General features: G+C 43.6%; 1 protein-coding gene across 8 annotated transcripts in view; it reads right to left on the bottom strand.

Annotated features, from left to right (window-relative positions):
* Positions 1 to 23357, bottom strand: part of USP15 (ubiquitin specific peptidase 15) — an 814317-nt gene that overhangs the window by 477861 nt on the left and 313099 nt on the right. For all 8 annotated transcript variants that reach the window (XM_078675644.1, XM_078675586.1, XM_078675595.1 and 5 more), the window contains 2 exons: positions 6242 to 6400; positions 5919 to 6143 (listed from right to left, as the gene is read on the bottom strand). In XM_078675644.1, coding sequence (XP_078531770.1) covers positions 5919 to 6143; positions 6242 to 6400 — 384 coding nt within the window. The remainder of the gene's footprint in view (positions 1 to 5918; positions 6144 to 6241; positions 6401 to 23357) is intronic.

The raw sequence follows: 23357 nt of genomic DNA, 5'->3' as shown, positions 1-23357 counted from the left end.
CACCCGAGCCCCACATCCCGATGAGAAGCAGACCGACGGTGTTCCTAAGTGCCCAAGTATCTCAAGGACCGAGCCCCCTGTGAGTTCAACTGTACTGCCCCCCACCCCCCAGTCCTAGCCTCTTTCTCCCAGGACTATTTCCCAATGAAACTAATTGGGCACCCTACGCCGATAAGCACCTCAGCACCCGGGCACCTCAGAGCCTACCCAGGTGACCTGTTGGTGCTACCTTGGAGCTTGCCCCATACTTACCTCAGCTCCAGAAGATTGGTCCTGTAAGTTGCTGCTGAGTACTTGTATGCAGTGTATGTGTTTTTCCCCTTAGGATAATACTACTGCATTAGAGACTATACAAGAATATTTACCCGTTTTCTTCAAAACTGCTATTTTAAAAAGTACTTACTCAATAATTAAGTTCTTGGTTTCTAAAATTATATAAAAATACAAGTTATTTTTCTAAATTGGTGTTGTGTGTGTGTGTGTGTGTGTGTGTGTATATATATATATATATATATACATATATACATACATATATACATACATATATACATACATACATATATATATATATATATATATATATATATATATATATATTCACTGAAAAAACCATAGGTTTCAGGAGTTATATAGTTAGGAATTCGTTTTTAAAAAACCTTTGAAATTCACTCAAAAAACTATAAGTTTTAGTGGTGTTATAGTTAGCTGGTGATGTCACATATTAGATCATTCATGACATGGTCAGTGACATCACTGATGACATCTCAAATGACATCACTGATGAATTTCAAAGGTTTTTTAAAAACTAATTCCTAACTATATAACTCCTGAAACCTATGGTTTTTTCAGTGAATTTCAAAGGTTTTTTTAAATGCTAATTCCTAACTATATAAGGCCTGAAACCTATGGTTTTTCAGTGAATTTCAAAGGTTTTTTAAATGTTGATTCCTAACTATATAAGGCCTGAAACCTATGGTTTTTTCAGTGAATTTCAAAGGTTTTTTTAAATGCTAATTCCTAACTATATAAGGCCTGAAACCTATGGTTTTTTCAGTGAATTTCAAAGGTTTTTTAAATGCTAATTCCTAACTATATAAGGCCTGAAACCTATGGTTTTTAAAAAAAAAAATTGATTGGGTAACTGGCTTATTAACCCCTTCGACGCTCATGACGAGCTGGGCTCGTCATGAGGTAGCCTCCTCGCACGCTCATGACGAGCGCATGCGGTTAAGTGTATCTTAGTGAATACATATATTAGCGAGTGATGTTTAAATATTTAAATATATGCATGAGTGATGTAATATGTGACGTCATCAGCAGTGCATTGCAGACGTGCAAGTTATAGTGAGTCCAACTAACTATAACGTGGGAATTTCAATGGTTTTATGCGAGTAAAATTTCCAGCTAACTATAACTGGTGTGAAACTTATGGTTTTTTCAGTGAATATATATATATATATATATATAAAATTTCTATGGCAAAATGAAACCCCTCATTTTGTTCCTTTTCAAATTAAATGTATTAAGTGTTACCACTTTATTCCAATCAAGATGACTTCAGGTGTGCCATACTTTTGTCATAAGTAAGACTGTTAGTGTTCTAGTTGTTCTTTAGAACACTCTGGGACATTCTGTCATTGGGCTATAGTTGGGCTACATCTGGCTGATATTTGGGCTACATTTCGGCTCTTTTGTCTCTGGTGGCCATCTTGGGAGACTGCATATCAGAATTTTTTAATGAAATATAAGAGGATTTGAGAAGTCACTCAAAATGTGCCCTAATTTTTCTTTCTTCAGCACTAATCATAATTTCTATGGCAAAATGAACCCCCTCATTTTGTTCCTTTGCAAATAAATGTTTTAAGTGTTAACACTTTATTCCAATCAAGATGACTTCAGGTGTGCCATACTTTTGTCATAAGTAAGACTGTTAGCGCTCTAGTTGTTCTTTAGAACACTCTGGGACATTCTGTCATTGGGCTATAGTTGGGCTACATCTGGCTGATATTTGGGCTACATTTGTTTTTTTTTGTCTCTGGTGGCCATCTTCGGGCTACATTTGGCTACATTTGGGCTCTAACATATATATAGCCCAATGTAGCCAAATATATATTTTTTCAAAGTTAATTTTCGTAAAAACCACTGGGGCACATCTCTTAAAACATAGCAAAGGCACATCGGGCTACCAGTCCCTACAATTTTGCCAAGTTTGGTGGAAAACCATTCAGCCGTTCGGGCTAAAAGTGAGTCCAACCGCCCTATGGAAATTAACATGGGGAAAACACGTTTTGGGACCACCTTTTATCTCGGCCCCCGTTTGATGAATCCCCCCCAAACTTTCAGGGAAGGAGCGGAGCGCCGCGAGGCAAAGTTAAGGAAAATTTCAGGAAGATTCCTCAACCGGCGCCAAAGTTATTCCCAATAGAATGTTGCGATTTCCCTATGGAAAACAATCCTAACTATACATACCTACTGGCTATTGCCAGTAGGTAATATATATATATATATAATGCCGATTCCTGCCTCATTACTGCCAGTGATCAAGAGCTCGAAACGCGTGTGGCTGTTGGATGGAATGCAGCCTGTCTAACTAACTGCTGCCTGCGATGTGGTGTGCGGTAACTCCGTGCTGTGAGCGGCATCTCTAGAGGGCAACCTTGTTTTTTGATATATATATATAAAAAAACAAGGTTGCCCTCTAGAGATGCCGCTCACAGCACGGAGTTACCGCACACCACATCGCAGGCAGCAGTTAGGTAGACAGGCTGCATTCCATCCAACAGCCAAACGCGTTTTGAGCTCCCTCGAGCTCTTGATCACTGGCAGTAATGAGGCAGGAATCGGCATTAAGAACAACTGGAGTAGATTTGACGTTACAGAATGTGTAGGCAGTGTTGACACGTTGCAGGGCTACTTCTCGTGAGGCAGATACACACTTTTGACGAATCTTTTTAACAATATAAATCGATGTGTATTGGGTACACTTAGGGATTAATGATGATAACATGATTGGTTATACACATTTTCCATTTTCCAAGTTCTGAAGACTAAAATAAATAGATCTGAGTCTGTGGTCATCTGTGAACTGCAAACGTCACGGCTGTGACGCTTCTCTGCGTTTCAGAGATTATGACTCGAGCAGTAAGGTAACGGGGATATATAATAAGGCCCCATAATGTGGAACTTATAATCCGTTACATTGAGATTTAAGAAGGAACAAACTGTTCTGGGGTTGTACAGACAGGCGCATTTTAGAACTACAAACGTCACGGATGTGACGTAATTTTGGAGTCCCGCAGGATATCGCGGGAGTGTACGTTTTAGTTCGAGCTAGCCGCGGACTCAGAAGGGCGTGCTTGATGAGGTACTTGTAACATATTTTGTATATGGTGGGGCAATTGGCTTAGTCATAAGCAGGAAAATCATGCAGGACTAAAGCGCTCCAGTGGGATCATGTACCAGCCGAGAGCGCGACCCAATCAGGATGCGATCGGTGTGCGATGCCTCGGCTGACTAATGGAGAATGAAGGCAGAGAAGAGCATGGTGGCCAATAAAAGCACCCTGCCTGTTCAATCGTTGCCTCCCCCTTGACTCAGTACACATCTGAGGCAAGGACGGACAGGTAGGGGTGCAAACTCTGTCCTATACTTTACTTTTAAATACTGCATTAGGAATTTTTACAGTCTCACAGAGGGTTGTAGGTTGTAAGGGGTGCTCTCAGTATTCTGTTTTTGGTACTCTGAATGAGAGGTCTATGACCCTTTGACTGATTCATTGAATGGCATGCCCATATGAGACATTAGAAAGTACTTCCATAAGACCATTAGGCAAGTTGAGAGCCTAGTGGCACCTTGGGGTGCGTTTGTCCAGCTTTGTGAGCAGACATGTTGTGAGAGGGGAGTTAAGGGACACTATATTTTGATTATTTTGAAAGGGTTTACTTGGAGAGGATTAAAATAGTAGGGGTTCAAGATAATGAGGAAGGTAAGGACTGACAGTGGTTAGACCAATTTCTCTATCCTTTGGTTTCCCCTTTCTTTTTCCTCTTCAGAGCGGGGCCTCGATATCCTGAGCTAGGTCCAGGTGAGGTTGGGGCCAGTCCCCGCTCAAGACGGGTGAGAAATTAAGGTTTTACTATAATTGTCACACTAGTGAGAAGCATAAGGTTTGAGATTTTAAAGGTAAACTGAACAGGAGCTGTGTTTGATATGTTTCTTCTAGATGCCATCTGCATCCCTTGAAGCGGAGGATGGGTAAAAGTAGGTTGCATTCATTCCAACCTCTAAATAATGCTAGTTTTTCACTGTAATTATTCACTAAATTTTTCGTATATTATTTTTTTGCAGTAGCAAAGTTTGAGAACAAAGGCCCTGAAGAAAGCCGAGGGCATTGTTTCCCTATTGGCTGAAACATGTTGGCCTTACAGTTATTTGTTGATACTGCTTCTTGCACTGTTCTGTTTTTAGACTAGGGGGTGAGGTGACATTTCTAATAAAAATGTGTTGTTTCTCTCCTCACAACTCTATTTTTATCACCACATTCTTTGTTTTGTTTGCACTGCACGTAATTCCCATGTGGTCTTGAATTAAGGAACGTACTATTTGTTCTTTCTCTCCTTGGGGTTCTTGGTTTGATCCCATTGAGCGAATTTCCCCTGGTTGGAAGTTAGTCTCAATGATCAAGAGACACATCATCCATATGGGTGGATAACCAAATGATAAGATTGATCACAGCGACAATCGATGGGAATCCAAGCTTTTGCTCAATGATTTCCTTTTGCTTACTCCTGTCCTTTTTGCTTTTTTCGTTTTCCTTTTTCTTCTTTGTGTGACTCCTGTTTGACTCACTGTTTGGAGCAGGCTGAGGCAGTAGGTGACATTGCTGATTCCAAACCCCAGTTCTGTTGGTTTTTGTTAACTCATATGAGATACCTGGCTTCTCTACACAATATACCTATTTTGGTTTATTATATAAAGAACCAGCTTCCTATAATTACACATACCTGACATTAAAGCAAGTGTTCTGTCCATCGTTTTTTGTTCTTTGCAGATTTAAAGTGTTAAGCATTGGGATTTAAAAGTGAATGAAGAGTGAGGTCAGGAGAAAAAAACCCTGGAGTTGGCACCCAAGGTTTGATTGCTTGCTGAATGAACGGGTCATAGAGAGCAAAAGACAGTTTGGCAGACTGGAGGATTGGATTTAGATCTGCAGAAGTTATAAGGGAAAAAACTAGTTAAACAATGAGGAGAAAGGTGGGGGATTTTGATTACAGCAATTGTAAGATATGGGGTAGAAGGAAAGAGTTATATTCATGCAATACAGGAGAGTACTTCATTAAATTGTTAAGAATGAGACTGTAGCTAAGAGATGCAACATTAGAAGTAAGAAGAATTATCAGTGCCTACAGTTGTCTGGTAAGCCCTGAAACTGTTTTCATTCAATAGAATGTGCTGACCCAGGTGTTTGCACCATCAATGGTTTCTAAGTATGCTGCATATGGATGATAACATTTCTATTCTGATATAAAGATTCAATGTCCTTATTCGGCTTCTTGTGGTTGTTCTAGGAATGTGAATCGCAAGATAGAATATCACTTGAACCATAAACTACATGTTATCATCTGGGCAGTCAACATAGTTTTTTCTTCGTTAAATTACAACGCAATACACAGACATCCCAGACAAAAGTATGTCTAAGAGGACCAAAAATCTTGCAATGAGATGGCAAGATATGAACATTTTACATATGGAAATGTTTGGAGGTTTTCATATGATAAACAAAGTCAAAAATATGGTACCACATTTAACCTTTTGCATTAAGTTACTGCTAAAATTGTGGCAGTTAAGGTATGCAAACAAAAGTAAACAATTGCAAACATGAAAGCAACTAGTCTGTATAAATAAACCATATATCTCACCTGCATAGGTTTGGCAAGTGGATCCATTCTTACTAAATAGACTTCTAAAGACCTTTCTTTTTTCATTGGAAGTGGGAGGGTTAAATAACAAAAAGGATCGAACGTTACAGAAATCTTTGCACATTCAGGACAAACAAGTGTGGATTTAAAAAGACCATGAAATATATCTACAATGACTGAATCATTTCTTTTTATGTGGTTCTCCCAGGATTCCTCGGCCACTATCTAAAAAACAAATTGAAGAAAACCATTTTAGTCTCATACAGCACTAGAATATGACATACTTAAACCTTCCGAAACATCTGATTTCCGGAGCAAAGTACCTTGTCTGGCCTGCCTTCTGCATCTTTCAACTGGATGTAGGGCTTTTTCCTAATACGATTCAAATCCTCATGAAGGCCATCTAAGAGGAATGCTAGTAGTTCTTGACAATCTTGTTGCTGATAACCAGAAAACTGTGGTGCAAAACGTCCCACCTGGGTCTGTATGAAATGAAGTGGAATTTAAGAAAAGGAAAAATTAATATGTTTTTGCTTTCATAACTGATAAATTTACATGATGGAGGATTAATTGTACAAAACATATTTAATGACCAATGTAACAACAGATGTCATGCTGTAAAGTGGAGTGCAGTCTTCTTCGCCAGGCAGTCCTCTCTTATGACATTATAAGTCTAAGGCTTTCAGAACCACTGCTTTCTTTTTAATTTGCAGAAAGACTGAACACAAAGAAGAGCTCGGTAGTAAAAATGTGGAACCAATTAACCTCTTCGAAAGGACTCTTCCACTTCTTGGTACCATTTTCAAGCACTATCTCATAAGTATTCATTCATTTATGATTTTTGTAAGCACTACATGCTGCTCTTAGGACACCTCAGAGTGCTTTTTGTGGGGAAGAAAGAGTGTATGAGTGTGCAAGAAAGATGATGGCTCAACAGGCAGAGGGGGGTTCATTTAAACTTTCATTACTACTGCCATGGTATAGGGGAAGCCATGAAATGGGGTAAGTGGGGGAGCGCAATCTCTAAACAACTTCTGAGTAGCAAGAACCAAGGCTTGTGAGCCTCGGAAAGGAGCATGACGCATTAAGGCCATAAAAAAGAGGTCAGTAGCATGGCATTGAGGCACAGGAATTTCCTCTACATACAAGTGGTTTCAGGTATCAGGTCAATCCTCCTCCTCAATGTAAATATGGGTTTTCCAAGCTGACTGGGCCACATATTTGTAAAAAAAAATGCACAAGCCTTTTAGGACTGTACAGCTGTAATTGAACAGTTACGAAACAAAGGGAAAGGCGCAAGACTGGATACAGGCTTCTCTTTCAGTAGGGGACAACAAGTTAAACATGTTTTTTTTTTATCAGTAATACCCTAGCCTATGGAGTTCCAGGATCAATATTTGCCCTATCCATTTTAACATGTGCTTATGAGAAGTTGTTTCACTCACATGATTTCAAATTTGTTGCACTGTGACGCTGTTTTAAAGGCAAATATGGCTGTGCATTACAAACAATAAAAACAAAACATTGGTAGCCATATATCTGGTTAGTTTTGCTAGAACCATTCTCAATATGGATTGTGTACAACGTTCTAACTTTGAATATAAAATCATAGCTCAATAGTATGGTGGGCTTCAGATGTGTAAAAGATTTTAATGAGGCTAGACTTCAACCAAAATGTTCGCAATTGAACTTGTAAATTGGACCGGTTGCAATAAACAGAACTGCAAACTGTAGGACTTGGTTCACCAACCTTTGGAAGGTGGCAGGGGCATTCTTTAAACCAAAAGGCATAAAAGTTAACTGATAATACCCAATCAGGTGTGGAAAATACCGTTTTCTCTTTGGCTCCTGGGGCCATACCAATCTGCCAGTACCCTGCTGTTAAGTCAAAGGTACTAAGAAATTTGGCTGCTCTCAATTTGTGTATCAACTCATCAGCTATTGGTATGGGGTGGGAATCTGTTTTGGTGAGAGAAGTGAGACCTCAATAGTCCACACAGAACCTCATTTCTCTCTTTCCACCCTGTGCATGAGGCTTGGGGACTGGGAACACTGGGCTGGCCCGGGGCTCTCAGGGCTCAGTCATCCCTAACTCCAGCATCTTGCTGACCTCAGCTTTGATGCTCTCCTAACAATCAGACTGTTGATAGATTTTGTTTTTGACAGGGGCACTGTCCCCATCATAAGTACACCAGTTTGTCTGAGCAGGGGTCCAGGAAAAGAGCTTGGCATACTGCTGTAATACTTGCTTACATTCAGCCTGCTGTAGGGCAGTGAGGGTATCTAAATAGACAACTCCATCCATTGACCCATCTTTGGGGTTGTAAGAGAGGTGGTCAGGGAGAGGTTCACTCTCTGTCTCCTGATCCTCGTCAGTAACCATCAGCATGGTTATGTCAGCCCTGTCATGAAAAAGCTTTAGGCAGTTCACATGGATCACCCTTTTAGGGGTCCTGCTTGTGCCCAGGTCCACCAAGTAGGTGACCTCACTTTTCTTTTCCAAGATGGAGTAAGGGTCACTCCATTGGTCCTGGACGGCCCTTGGAACCACAGTCTCCAAAACCCACACCTTTTGCCATGGTTGGAATGCCACCAAGGCAGCTTTTTGGTCATACCTGTGTTTCTGGAGCTCTTGGCTGGCTCAAGATTTTTGGAAGCTTTTTGCATGTACTCTGCCATTCTGGACCTTAGGCCTAATACATAGTCCACAATATCCTGTTGGGGTTCTTGGTGAGGCTTCTCCCAACGCTCTTTAACAAGACAGATTAGTCCCCTAACAGGGTGGCGAAACAGAAGTTCAAAGGGGGGAAACCCTACTCCCTTCTGAGGCACCTCCCTGTAGGTGAAAAGCAAGCATGGCAAGAGGATATCCAATCTCCTTTTGAGTTTTTCAGGGAGCCCCATGATCATGCCCTTCAATGTCTTGTTGAACCTTTCAACAAGACCATTGGTTTGTGTGTGATAGGGTGTAGTAAACGTGTACTGCACTCCACACTCTTTCCACATGTGTTTGAGGTATGCAGACATGAAGTTTGACCCTCTGTCTGACACAACCTCCTTAGGAAACCCTACCCTGGTGAAGACACCGATGAGTGCCTTGGCTACTGAAGGAGCTGTAGTACTGCTAAGGGTAATTGCTTCATGAAACCTGGTGCTATGATCCACTACCACCAGCATAAATGTGTTTCCTGAGGCTGTGGGAGGTTCAAGTAGACTATGTCCACACCTACCCTCTCAAAGGGAACCCCAACAACTGTCAGTGGAATTAAGGGGGCCTTTGGGTGTCCACCTGTTTTGCCACTGGCTTGACTGGTGACACAGTAGCTTACAAACTACTTTACTTTCTGGGACATCTGGGGCCAGTAAAAGTGGCTAAACTAGCTTTTCCCAAGTCTTGGTCTGGCCAAGACGCCCAGCTAAGGGGACTACACAGGAGTCCCTCCTCCCAATAGGCTCTGTGGGTCCCACTGACATCTCCCTTTTCCTGTGCAGCAGCTTGCTGCCTTAGGTTTTTAAGAGTTGGACAGGTCTGCTGTCCAAGTCACAGCTGATCGACTGGTGGGCCCCCCTGGGCCTAAGAGCTCGACCTGGTAAGGGTCAAGTTCCATGTGCTCAGTTCCCTCAGGGGCTGCAAAGTCCTCTCCCAGAGGAGAGGAGTCCTGAATCTCTTGCTGATCAGAAGCTGGTTTCCCAGTCTTCTTACCTCTTCTCTAGGAAGATTGGGCCACTCTTTCAGGCTCCAACACTTCGTTTTCACCCTGCCTGCGGCTCTGTGCTCTAGTTTTTACACACACAATCAGGGATGTCCAGTGTTGCTGCATGGGTTTTCAATTCAACCTCAGCCCATGCGGAGGTCTCCAGGTCGTTTCCAAGCAGACAAGCAGCTAGAGGTTTTGGAGAGACTACTACCCGTTTCAAGCCAGTAACACCCCTCAACCCCACCCCACCCCAGGCTAATGTTTTTTTTATTGATTTTCCATAACCAAGTTATAACATTGTTCAATGTGCATTGCAGTTTTCCATATTTACGATTACATGGTATAAGCTTCAGTTGCACAATACAGTTTAGCAGGTATTAATTTTGAAATAAATAACAACATTCTAGGTTCCTGATATAGTAAATGCTAGTTGTAGAGTGTTTTACTACTTTGCCTTAACTTGTCTTTGACAGAGTGCATTCAAATGGTATTTAGCTTGTCCCGACATTTGGAAAGATATGTGATCATACAGCTGTTTCTGAGCTTGCACTTAACATATACACCACGTAAGGGGCCCAAAAGTCCTTTGGTCGTGAGGCTTCAGGCATATGTCACGAGTTGTGTTTTACAGTAGGCCATGTCACGCAACCAGTCTTCCTTATTCGGCACCTTTCTCCCACCACAACAAATTGATATTCGCCGCTTGGCTAGCTGTAATGCGACAGCCACCAATTTACAACGAACATTTGGTACTGATTTAAGCAGGCCCTGCAGACATATTGTCGGTGTGCATGCGATTACTATCCCCACCATCCCAGACAATGTAGCCATTACTTGTTTCCAATATGCGGCTGTGGGCGCTCGGAGCCAGGCTAGATGGACAAAATCTGCTTCATCTGATTTACAGCATTTACATTTGGCATCCTGGCTCAACCTGTATTTATGTAGTTGCTGGGGGGTATAGTATGCCTGTTTCATATATTTCAAATGTAAAATTTTTAGTGAGTTTATCTAATAGACTACAGCATGTTTCCCAGTACTCCGGCATGGTTTGTGTATCTAGCGTTGCTTTCCATTTGTCCCTGGTAGTGTCGACTGGACATTTGGTTTCTTTTTTAGCGACTTTGTATAGCTTAGTTATTAGGTTTCTTCTGTCTGTGCTTACTAGCATAATTCTAAGCAATAACAACCCAGGTGGTTTCTGGGGGAAACCGGGATATAGTGCTTTAATGGCCACCCTTAATCTGTAATAGACAAACTTTTGCATCAAATTGCAGCTACGGCCATTTATAAAGTCCTCTAATGTGATGAACTCCCAGACAGAAAAGTAACACACAGAGTACATAAGCCTGCTTCCTGCAATACCACCAGTGCGCCAGTCTCGCTTGTGACAGATATTGAGGGGTGGTGAAGCAAGGGCAGCTTATATACATACATTGGAGATTTGCCTGCGCGCAATGCTAATGTATTCCAGGCTCTAATTGTGCTCTCCAGTGGGCTAGCTGTTTTAAGGTTTATTAGCTTGCTCTCATGCAATAGTATAGCATTTAGTGGGGTGGGGTACGCATCGTCTGCTTCGACAGCTACTTGCGCGATGAAGCTGTGGGGGTCTGATACCAGTAATGTGCAAAGTGAGCATGGGCACAAATAGAATAAAAACAGATCTGGGGCGTTAAAGCCTCCTTGCGCATATGAGCGAGTGAGAGTTTGTCAGCTGATTCTGGGTTGTTTGCCTGCCCAGGCCAGGGTTACCATACAGGACTGTAGCGTTTTGAAAAAGTCAAGCGTGTAGGGAATGGGAATGTTAACAAAAAGGTATAAAAATGTAGGTGAGAACAACCATTTTCATTAGGGCAAGTCGGCCAGCCAGCGACAGGGAAAGCCTAATCCATCTTGCTATTTGATCCCTCAGTTTTGTGACAGCTGTGCCATAGTTCAGCCTCATGACTACGTCCGAGTCTCTATCCACCCAGACTACCAAATATTTAAGAGACGACGCGCACCGCACCAGAGGAAACTCCGTTACGTGTGGCGTGGTTCCCGGGGTCAGCGGAAATACTACTGACTTATTCCAATTTATAGTCAAGCCAGAGTACCACCCAAACTTGACATATTCTATCAGTGTAGGCTCCAGATGTGGGTTTGGATCTCTAATGTACACAACCATATCATCTAAGTAGAGTGAAATCGCTAGGGGTCGGAGGCAATAGCCTAACACGGCTTTTGAGTGTTTTTGGCATATAATGCAAGCTAGGGGCTCTAGGGGTATCGCAAATAGATTGGGGATAGTGGGCAGTCTGGCATGTCCCCCTTAATATAGTGATTGGTTCAGATGTGAGACCATTTACACAAACTCGTGCTGTGGGTTTTGTATATAACAGATGAATACAGTTTAAAGAACGCTTGCAGCATACCCATCCTAGCCAGCACCGTGAACATATAGGACCACTGGATGGAATAAAACGACTTAGCGGCGTCTACAAAAAACAGCCGCCGTGGGCAGCGAGAAGTTTATCTGATTTAGGACAGCAAATATTGTGCGCAAATGTATGTGTGGTGGATCGGCAGGGAACAAAACCTGCTTGTTCCCCCAGTACCAGGGCTGGGAGGAGCAGCTGCAGTCTGGAGGCGATGGCTTTTGCCAAGATCTTAACGTTGGTGTTGATTAGAGATAGTGGGCGGTAACAGTCTGGATGTTCGGCTTCTTTTCCCAGTTTTAATAGGGTTATTAGAAGTGCTTATCGCAGAGAGGAGGGGACGCATTTTTTGTAATATGCCTCTTGATACATTGCCAGCAGGCGAGGTATCAGCAGATCAGGTTTTATAGAACTATCCTGGTATCCCATCACTCCCTAGTGACTTGCCATTGGGTAATGAGCGGATTGCATCTCCCATTTCTTCCTCAGTGAGTGGTTGAAACAAAAATTCCCTATGACCGGGAGATAGCCATGCTAGTGCTATGTCATTGATGTAGGAGTGTGTTTCTTGGTTTAAGCTGACCCTCTCCCTCCGTACAACTCTGCATAATAATCTACAAACGTTTGCAATATATCTTGGGAGGCGGACACTCGTGTGTCTTTTTGTATTCGAAGGATTTGAATGTATGTGATGTCTCTTGTACCCTTCATTTTAGCTGCTAGGCTGCGGCCCGGCCGCCCACCTTTCCAGTACGCTTTTGCTATCCATCGCTTGGATAGGTATCTGATCTCTTGGTCTGCTGTTTTCGTGCATTCCTGAAGGTGCGTTTTTATTTCTGCAAGTAATTGTGGTTTGGGGTCACCATATATCAGTGAGATGCCATTCTGTCATGCCCTCCTCGAGAGTTTGGCACGCTTGTTTCATTATGGAGCTCTGAGAGCCAGACCTGTCCATGTTTGAGTCAAGCGGAAAATTAAAATCCCCTTCCCATATAATCTTGGACTGTTGTAGTTAGTAGAGTTTAGTAAAGATGTTGGTATAGAGCTCTGGGTCATCTACATTAGGTCCGTATACATTTATTAGGGTTAAATTTGTGCCTCTGCAGTTGCCCTGTCATATGACAAACCTCCCCATATCATCTGATTCGGCATGGGTAGTGACAAAGGGGACGCCTCTTCGGATCAGTGTAAGCACTCCTCTGGAATAAGAGTATGAAGATGCTTTTTTATCATGCGTCCAGCGTGAACTAATACTTGCTGCCGCTTGTAGTGAGGGGTCTGTCTCTTGGATAAGTGCTATATCTATCTGGTGCCTATGCAGGTAGGCAAATACCTGCCTGACTTTTTTAGGGTTGTTCAGTCCCATACGTTCCACGTGATTAGTTTTAGTATGTGTACCTTATGTGTTCAGGGGCATTAAATGCTGTGTTGCAGCACATCAATAAAGCCATTATTAAACTTTACGGTTTGGTGTGAATGTCGAAGTATGTGAGTATTCGGCGACCGAGAATTAAACAACTTAGAACTTCAAACCCCTCCCACTCTGGCAAAATAACAATGCCAAAGCCATGCCCTTCCTGTAAAAAACATTTCCCTTTTAACAGTAAACTTCCAGGTACTTGCTGGGGAGCACAGTGTAACCAAAACATTCGATTAAAGTTGGGGTCTACCCTGTTTGGGGGGGGGCGGGAGTTGGAGCGCTTTTACCCTTCTTTGTATCGAAGGGGGCTGGGAATATGTCTATAGGGTCTTGGACATCCGGACCAGCCTGTAGTTAGAAGTAGATGTCAAGCGCACCACTGTGACCTGCGACTATCCCATACTACCCCGGTGTCATTAGGGATATCTTGATACTATATCTTTACCAAAGTTAATCGTGTCCCTTATGTGTTCATAATGACAATTAGCTGGTTATTCAGATCAGCAGAGTCCATTATTTAATCTGGGTCCGGGGCCGTCCGCACCTTCCTCTTTATCCGTGAAGGGTGATCTCGGCTTCTTTCATTTTTTTATATTGTCCATAACTGCTTTAGGGTTGTTAAAGATTAGGTGGCGGGCATCTTGTTCCACTCTCAAGGGCGTCGGATACAACATGGCAGTATTTTAGACCCATCCACTGGAGTTTCTTTTTTGCAGGTCCAAACTCACATTGTGCCGACTGAACTGTCATTGTAAAGTCAGGGTAAAAGGAGATGTTATTACCCTCAAATTGGCTGGCTCCTTTCTCTCTCGATAATCATAGTACAGTGTCCCTGTCCCTGTAGTTTAAAAGCTTTGCTATTATTGGGTGCGACGGGTTCCGAGGTGGGGGCGCGCCTGCAGGGACGTGTGAGCCTGTTCCACTACGAATACTGCTGATAGCTCCTCACTGCCAAATAATTTTCTTATAATTTCTTCTATGTAGTGTTCCATTCGGATGGTATTGGTGGATTCCGGGACGCCAAGGATGCGTAAATTATTACGGCGCAAGCGCACCTCCAAGTCTTCATTTTTTTGCTTGGATGATGGCGAGTACTTTATCCATATTTAGTTGTTTGTTATTTAATGACTGTACGTTGTCTTTCGTGGTTGAGACTCGTTGTTCTGCCTCGGTGAGTCTACCATCTGGTTTCTCCAGCTTTGAGGCCATTTTGACCATGCGTGCGTTTAGGGAATTGATTTTCCCATCCATAGACAGGAGGCTTTGTTGCATGGCCTGTAGAGTGGTCGCCAAGGACCTGCTCGGTTGCGTTGGTGGATCTTGCTCTGAGTCTGAATGGGCATGCTGTGTCAGTCTGGACCCCTTTTTTGCCTCGAAGTTGAGGCACGATTGCTGCATGTCAGTTTTCCCTATGGTGTGTTCCAGCAGGTCTTATTAGTGGCTTCTAGTGTTGCATGTATATATTGCTTTTACCTCCTATTTATGTCACTGTATTGCGTTGCAGTTAGGACAAGTCCGTTAGGTGTGAGCGTCACAGTCTTCGCGCTGCCCGTGGAAGGTCAGGCGGATTCAGACAATGCAGGTGACTGACTGCATGTACCACTGCTGTTGTTTCTGATCGGTGAGTGCCGGCGACTCCCAACCCCAAAAGGCAATGGTCGGATCACGCAGATGCCGCACCGCAGATGCTTCAGTTTCATTGGCCAGGTGATGTTCAGCCAGGTGCCCCCAGGGATCCGTTCGCCTAGTCAGGGAGTAAGCTGCGGTAATTATATCTAGTTCCTGTGTTTTACCGCAAGTTCTGTGTAACATTGGTTGTTATGTCCCTTACAGCGTACGTTGCTTCGGGTCACGTTGTATTGAACGGGCCTCTAATAGGGTCTAGCACCACTCACCAATACCGGGCCTGCAACCACTGCTTTGTAGGACGTTCCAAGTTGTGTGAAACTCCCCGAATGCAGAAGCTGAGATCGGGGAGAGGAGGTCGGTAGCGCCGCCTAAGAGCTGCACTCAGTCCCCTGCAGGCGCTGGATCGGGCGTTCGGTATGGCCAGCCCAGTGGTGCAGCCTCACCTTCAGCAGCGGCCGGATATTTTCCCAGGCGTTCAAGAGTCCCGGACTGCAAGAATCCTCCGACCGGCGGTCTCTGCCGCACAGTGCAGGCACCTCCGGGGCTCAAGTCTTTAGGTCGGCCTCACCTGCGGGGTCACGGTCGTGGACTCCAGCGCTGGCTCGCCGAGACGCTCCAGTGCGCGCGCCAGCTGTTACGGTCCCCAGTCGTCGTCGTTCTAGGACTCACCAGTCAACCGGCAGGGGTCCCCAAGTCATTCCACAGCTCCACCGCACCACCAGGCCCTCTCCACGACTGTTAGCGCGGGTCCGCCATTTTAGCCTCCACCATGCAATTGTGGCTGTACCTCGTCTAAGACGGCCCCTCACCATTTTTTGTCATTGCATCGTAAGCAAGGGTGGTTCGCTATTATTTCTGGTGTCTTATGTCCTTGATGTCTGTAGATGCCCGAATTTTTGCCGGATTACATTCCCAGCCGGCAGAGCTACGCTAGTGCGCAGCCATCTTGCTGTGGGCTCAACAGTGCCCACCCCAGTCAAATGTTACCATAGCCATGGCTAGTAGCAATACTGTCAGCATTGGTGACTGGATAAGATAGTCCAATCAGGTATTGCTCTGGGGAAACCAGTGCGTCTATCACCATGGTAGCATAAATTACACTGGCTACCGATAGTACAGCGGGTTCACTTTAAGAGCTTGTGTATAGCCCACAAGGCCATATACGGAGATGCGCCACAATATATAAAAGACAGAGTAGAAAAGTACGTGCCAGGAAGGACCCTGCGTTCCTCAGAAGCATGTAGACTAGCCTCTTCTAGCTTCAACCTTAAGACTAAAGGGGGCAGAGCGTTTTCGATTCTCCTGCCAAGGATCTGGAATGATTTGCCAGAGTCCTTACGTAGGGAACCTGCCTTGCTCCCTTTCAGAAAGCTGCTAAAAACGCATCTGTTCAGAGCAACATTGACATCTGTTTAGCTCGCTGCCCTGCAGTTCTCTGCTTCCTCTCTAAAGCGCTTATAGACCAGTGGTAAATTGCGCTATATAAAAATAAAATAACATAACATAACATAACATGGTGACACTGGCACCTGTTTCCCTCAGAGCTTCTATTCTAGTCCCATTTATCCAGGGGCATTGTAAATACATCTTTAAGTTGGGAGGCAACACAACTAAAGTGGCAAACTCAACTTAACCCTCAGTATGCTTCGGTGTGAACTCTGGGCACACTGTTGATCCCATCTGGAGATTTACTACACCAGTACTAACTGGAGGAGGACTAGGGGACTTCTTGTTAGGACAAGTAGCATTTCCAGTTAAGTGTCCCAACTTCTTACAGTTGAAACACCAGGCCTTCTAGGGATTAAAGTTCTTCCCTTTGTACCTACCATTGGAATTGGAAGGGTTGTGGAACCAACCCCCCTGAGCAGGCTTTTGGGGCCCTTTAGAAGACTGGCTTTTTTTCTTTGGGGGTCTCACCCCCTTTCCCTAGTGGAGGTTTGGTAACCCCTTTCTTTTGGTCACCCCCAGTGGCTGTTTTTATTACCCTAGTCTTGACCCAGTGGTCTCCCTTCTTTCCCAATTCTTGGGGAGAAATTAGACCTAGGTCTACCAGATGTTGATGCAACTTCTCATTAGTGCAATTACTCAAAATATGTTCTTTCATACAAAAGATTGTAAAGTCACTTGAAATCACGCACATTATTTCCAGTTAACCATCCATCTAGTGTCTTAACTGAGTATCTACGAAGTCAATCCAGGGCTGGTTTGGGGTTTTGTGAGTCCCCTCAAATCTAATCCTATATTCCTCAGTTGTGAGTCAAAAGCCCTCAATTAGAGTGTTTTTCATGAGGTCATAAGACCCAGCATCTGCCCCCCTAAGGGTCAGGAGTCTGTCCCTGCAGTTACCAGTGAACAGTTCCCAAGGGAGTGCTCCCCAGTGTGACTTCCTAACTTTTCTCATTTCACAGGCTCTCTAAAAAGCTGTGAACCATTTGGTGATGTCATCACCTTCCTCAAATTTGGGGACAATCCCTTTGGGATTTTGGGATCATAAGATTGCTCTCGGTCCCTATTTAGTATGTTGCTGCCACCATTGATGGGAGCTAAGCCCATCTCTGCTCTTTCTTTTTCTAGAGACAAGAGGTTGATTTCCTCATTGAGGCTGTCCTCAATGAACTCAGAGCACTCACCCATGTGGGATCTAGTTGCTGTGAGTTGTATTCTTAGAGTCAGGGGAACAGGGGCCCTGTTCTCCCTAGGAAGTAAGAGGGGTGGAAGTTATCACCCCTCCATCCTCCTCCCCATCTAAGAGGTCTTCATCTTGCTCATAGAGGTGGTCCTTCGCATACCCTGTCAAAAGCTCCTGTTTGGAGGGATGGGACCCCATGGTAATGTTTACATAGAGATCTTAACTCCTTAAATTCTAAGTAGAGGTAAGGGGTGAAGTTGAGCTCCTCAACGATGTTCTCTATGTCATTGGTGGTATTTTCACCAATAGGTGGGTTCTTGTTAAGTGACATTATACAAAAATTCTTATCCCCTTACCCATAACTATAGCGAGTTTATATTTTTCTAAAATTCGAAAGGGATTTACCCAAGGTCCTATCAAGGCTTTTAGTTATTTTGAAAAATTTGTCAATTCATAAATTCAGAATTCTAAAGACAATTTAAGAGTTCTGTTGTGTGATCAGGTGTTGACCAAGTCCGCCCAACAAATGCAAAGTTGTAGACCCGACCGCTGATCTACCAATGAAGGAAGCTGGCTCTGAATATAATATACCAAAGCAAGGTATGGTGTACACAGAGTCCAGTGGTACCCCAAAGGTAGGCAGAGGTTAAAGTAGATAATACCTTACTCTATATTTGTGATAATGTGGGGAACAGCAAGGCTTTATCAGAGGGTGGAGAAGAGTGGCTCACTGGTTAGAAGCGGCAGACCCTGAAGCAGAGGTCAGGCCCGGGACCAGGGTTCAATTCCCGACGCGGCAGGGTCTTGGGCTCAATGTCCGCGGACTCGATAATTCTCGCCTCAGTGCCTACTCTAATCATGGGTCCCACTCTGCAACTCTGGGCAATAGCTTGCTTAATCTCCACAACGGCCCCAACAGAGCTGGGATGCCTGGCTTCACCTTGGGGGTGCCCTGGAGGGGGCATCTCACAGGGAAAGCCAGGATGGGTTCCACAGCGGTATACAGCGCCAGGATGCCCATGGGGCGGCAGTGCGCTTTACAAGTATACACACATTTACATTCACATAGTGTTAAGCATTTATTGTACAGAGTCAGGCAAGAAATGATGTCACAGACTCAAAGACTGAACTCGTACCAATTTTGTTGGTATAAAAATATTATTTAGTTGTATTTTATTTTCTAGAACTAAGCCAGGCCTGGTACAGGTAAGTGTAATAATGCGTTGCAAGAATAATGCAGTTTAAATACAGTTTGAATGCAATTGGATTGGTTACAAGTAAGTCATTGTTTCATAAAACAATTGGAATTACTTTTTAGCTACTTTTTAGATTACTTTGTACATTACTTTTCAGATTACTTTTTTTACTTAGTGTGATCTGTCTAGATATCACACTGGGCCATTTCCTAGAGAAAAGGTAAGTAAATCAGTTTTTGTACATTTGCAGTTTCTTAGGGTTTCATACAAACCAACTCCATACTTGGAACAATTTTCACAAGAAAGCAGTCAATGCAGTCCTAGGAGAGAAAGGAAAATGCTACTTACCAGTATGCATCTGTTCTTGGCATGTAGAGCTGCAGATTCTTACATTGTGCATTAGATCGCCACCTGGTGTTGGGCTTGGATGATTGCATGTTGTCGTCTTGGAAGAAGTCTTTGTAGTCACGAGACAGGTGACTCCTCCCATGGGATAGTGCGCATGGGCATCGGCTCCATCCTTAGATTGTTTTTCGCCATGATGGGAAATGATGGAGTTAGTAGAAAGAATAAAGGATGTCCATGTGTGTGTATCTAATTAAGATAGAACTGGAACAGATACAGGCCCCGGGGAGGCGGGAGGGCGTGTAAGAATCTGCGGGTCTACATGCCAAGAACAGATGCATACTGGTAAGTAGCATATTCCGTTTGAGGCATATGAGCTGCAGATCTTACACTGTGCATCGATTGTACAGCAGTGTCTCCCCTTAGCGGTGGTCACCTGTATCTGTTGCAGTACTTTGAAAGAGGGTTTTGAGGACAGCTTGGCCTACTGCAGCTTGCTGCTTACCTTGCACATCAACACAATAGTGTTTAGTGAAGGTGTGTGTTGTAGACCATGTTGCTGCATTGCAGATGTTTTCTAGGGGAATGTTCCCTATGAAAGCCATGGAGGCTCCTAATTTGCGTGTGGAGTGCGCCCTAGGAGGAACTGTTAATGTACGTTTTGCTTTTTGATAGCATATTTGTATACATTTTACAATCCACCTTGCAATTCCAGCTTTAGAGATGGGGTTGCCCTTATGTGGTGGAGAGAAAGCTACAAACAATTGCTTTGTTTTGCGAAAGGATTTGGTCCTATCTATATAATAGAGGAGAGCTCTTTTAACGTCTAGTGTTTGTAGAGCTCTTTCTGCTACAGAGTCCGGATTTTGGAAAAACACTGGTAACTCTACTGATTGGTTTAAATGAAACGGAGTAATGCCTTTTGGAAGGAATTTAGGATTTGTCCTGAGAACCACTTTATTACGGTGTAATTGTAAAAATGGTTCTTGTATAGTGAAAGATTGGATCTCACTTACTCTACTAAGAGAGGTAATAGCTACTAGAAAAGCTGTTTTCCATGTGAGGAATTGCAGTTCACATTTGTGTAGAGGTTCAAAAGGTGGTCCCATGAGCGTTGTAAGAACAATGTTTAGGTTCCACACTGGAGAGGGTGGTAACCTGGTACGAATGATTCTTTTAATCCTTCCATGAATGCTTTAATAGCCGGCACTCTAAATAGAGACAGATGTCTATTTTGCAAATATGCTGCAATTGCTGCTAGATGTAGGCGTATAGATGAATATGCCAAGTTATATCTTTGTAAATGTAGATGGTAGCAAATGATATTTTGGATGGAAGCATCTAGGGGATCAATTTGGTTACTGTTGCAATAAATTGCAAATCTTTTCCATTTAGCAGCATAGCAAGCTCTAGTAGTAGGTCTCCTGGCTTTAATGATATTCATACAGTCTGGTGGTAGGTTAAGATAACCAAACTCTAAGACCACAGGAGCCAGATCGCCAGATTCAGTTGACTTGGGTCTGGATGTCTCATGTCTCCATGGTTCTGCGTTAGCAGGGATGGTGTCAGACGTAGCTTTTGGTGTGGAACTATGGATAGTTCTAGCAGAGTTGTATACCACGGTTGGCGTGTCCATGTGGGAGCTACTAAAATCAGTTTGAGCGACTATTGCCGTAGCATGCACACTATTAGTGGTATTAGTGGCAGTGGCAAAAAAGCGTACGCAAATCTGCCTGACCAGTTCATCCATATCGCATTGCCCTTGTACAGTGGGTGTGGAAACCAGGCGGCGAAGGTTGGGCATTTTGCGTTTTCGTGTGTGGCGAAGAGATCTATGTCTGGATGACCCCACTTGTGAAAGAATGGTTGAAGAACTTGCGGATGTAGTTCCCATTCGTGAATTTGTTGTGTCTGTCGACTCAACAGATCTGCTATCTGATTGTGAACTCCTGGAAGGTGTTCTGCTAACAGATATATGTTTTGTGGAATGGCCCATCACCAAATGTTCTGTGCAAGCTGGGACAGTTGTAGAGAATGTGTGTCCCCCCCCCTGTTTTTGTATATAGTACATAGCTGTCATGTTGTCCGTCCAGATCAAGACAGCTTTGTTTGATACTTCTACTTGGAATGTTTTAAGTGCTAAGAATATTGCTAGCAGCTCTAGGTGACTGATATGGAACGATCTTTGTCGAATGGTTCATTGCCCTTGAGTTGTATGATGTAGGAGATGGGCTCTCCATCCTGTGAGAGATGCATCTGCTGTAAGTACTATTTGTGGAACAGGTTCGAGGAACGGCCACCCTATTGTCAAGTTTTTGGTGTTCCACCACTGCAGAGAGCGATGTGTGCGGCTGTCTACCAACACTAGGTCTGTTAGCTGCCCTTGAGCCTCATTCCACTGTTGTGCTAGTCATTCCTGTAACGGACGCATTTGCAGTCTTGCATATGGTACAATGAAGATGCAAGATGCCATCATGCCTATTAGTCTCATGAACACTCTGGCTGGGAGAGAGTGTTGATGTTGGAACTTTGTGACTAAGGCTTGAATGCTCTGTATCCTTGCTGGACTGGGATACGCTAGAGCTGTAGACGAGTTTATTGTAGGCCCTAAATATTGATGTATATGAGAGGGCTGTAGGTTCGACTTGGTGTAATTGATCGTGAACCCTAAGTCATGCAATGTTTGAATTGTCTGATGCGTGTGTTGGACACAGTGATTGAATTACTTGGCTTTTATGAGCCAATCGTCTAGATAAGGGAAGACATGTATCTGTTGTCTTCTGAGATGTGCTGCTACTACTGCTAGGCACTTTGTGAACACTCTTGGTGCAGTTGTTACCCTGAATGGAAGGACTTTGAATTGATAATGCTGTCCTTCCACTGCAAACCTCAGATACTTCCTGTGAGGATGTATAGGAATGTGGAAGTAGGCGTCCTTTAGATCTAGTGTTGTAAGGAAGTCGCCCTGTTGCTGCAATGGGAGCACTTGTTGTGAAGTGATCATATGAAAATTATCTGATTGTATATAGTGATTGAGGGGACTGTGGTTGAGAATTGGTCTTAGTGTCCTGTCCTTTTTGGGTATTAGAAAATACAGCGAGTAAACCCCTGTTCCTTGATGTTGTAAAGGAACTATTTCTATTGCGTCCTTTTGAAGAAGTGATAGGACTTCTTGTTTGAGCAGAGTAAGGTGTTCTGCAGATATTGGACGCTTCCTGGGTGGTATGTGTGGAGGGGTAGCTTTAAGTTCGAGGCAGTAGCCATACTGGATAATTTGTCTTACCCACATGTCTGTTGTGATGGAATTCCAGACAGGTAGGAATTGTGTTAATCTGCCCTCCACAGCAGTGGAATGCTGTTGGGGGAGCAGAGGGAAGTCACTGTTTTGTGGTGGAAGAGGTTCAATTATTGTTGTTACCCCGACCTCTTCCCTTGTTGTTGTTGCCTCTGTATCCTCCTCTAAAATATCCTTTACTGGAGGATGTCTGTGTATTGGACTTGAAGGAAGCTGTATTGTCTGCTCCAGTTTGTTTGGAGCCTCCTCTATAGAAGGAGCGACAAAAGGAGCCTCTAGCTTGTGTGGATTGCAAAGCTCCCATAGATTTGGCTGTATCTGTATCTTTTTTCATTTTCTCAAGTGCTGTGTCTACCTCTGGTCCAAAAAGTTGATGTTGGTTGAATGGCTGATTTAAGATGGTAATTTGCACATCCTGCTTAAATCCTGAAATGCGAAGCCACGCATGACGTCTAAGTAGGACACTAGTGTTTACAGCTCTAGATGCAGTGTCTGCTACATCAAGTGCGCACTTGATTGAGGCATTTGAAATTAACCTGCCTTCGTGTATAAGGTTGTTTGCCTGCGCCTTATATTGGTCAGGTAGTTGTTGTAGTAATGTCTCTAACTAATCATAATGAGCCCTGTCGTTTTTGCAAGGAGGGCTTGTGTGTTAGCTATACGCCATATATTGGTAGCTTGTGCAGCTATTTTTTTGCCTGAAGCATCTATCACCTTAGATTCTTTATCAGGGGGTGGTGCTTCACCTGGTGTCTGTGAGTTTGCCCTTTTTCTAGCATTTGAGACAACTAGTGAATCTAAGGGTAGCTG

The sequence above is a fragment of the Lissotriton helveticus genome, chromosome 1_1 (genome assembly GCF_964261635.1).
Source record: "Lissotriton helveticus chromosome 1_1, aLisHel1.1, whole genome shotgun sequence".
NCBI classification, from domain to species: domain Eukaryota; kingdom Metazoa; phylum Chordata; class Amphibia; order Caudata; family Salamandridae; genus Lissotriton; species Lissotriton helveticus.
The sequence above is the reverse complement of the archived record's forward strand: the minus strand, read 5'-3'. Positions and strand labels throughout refer to the sequence as shown.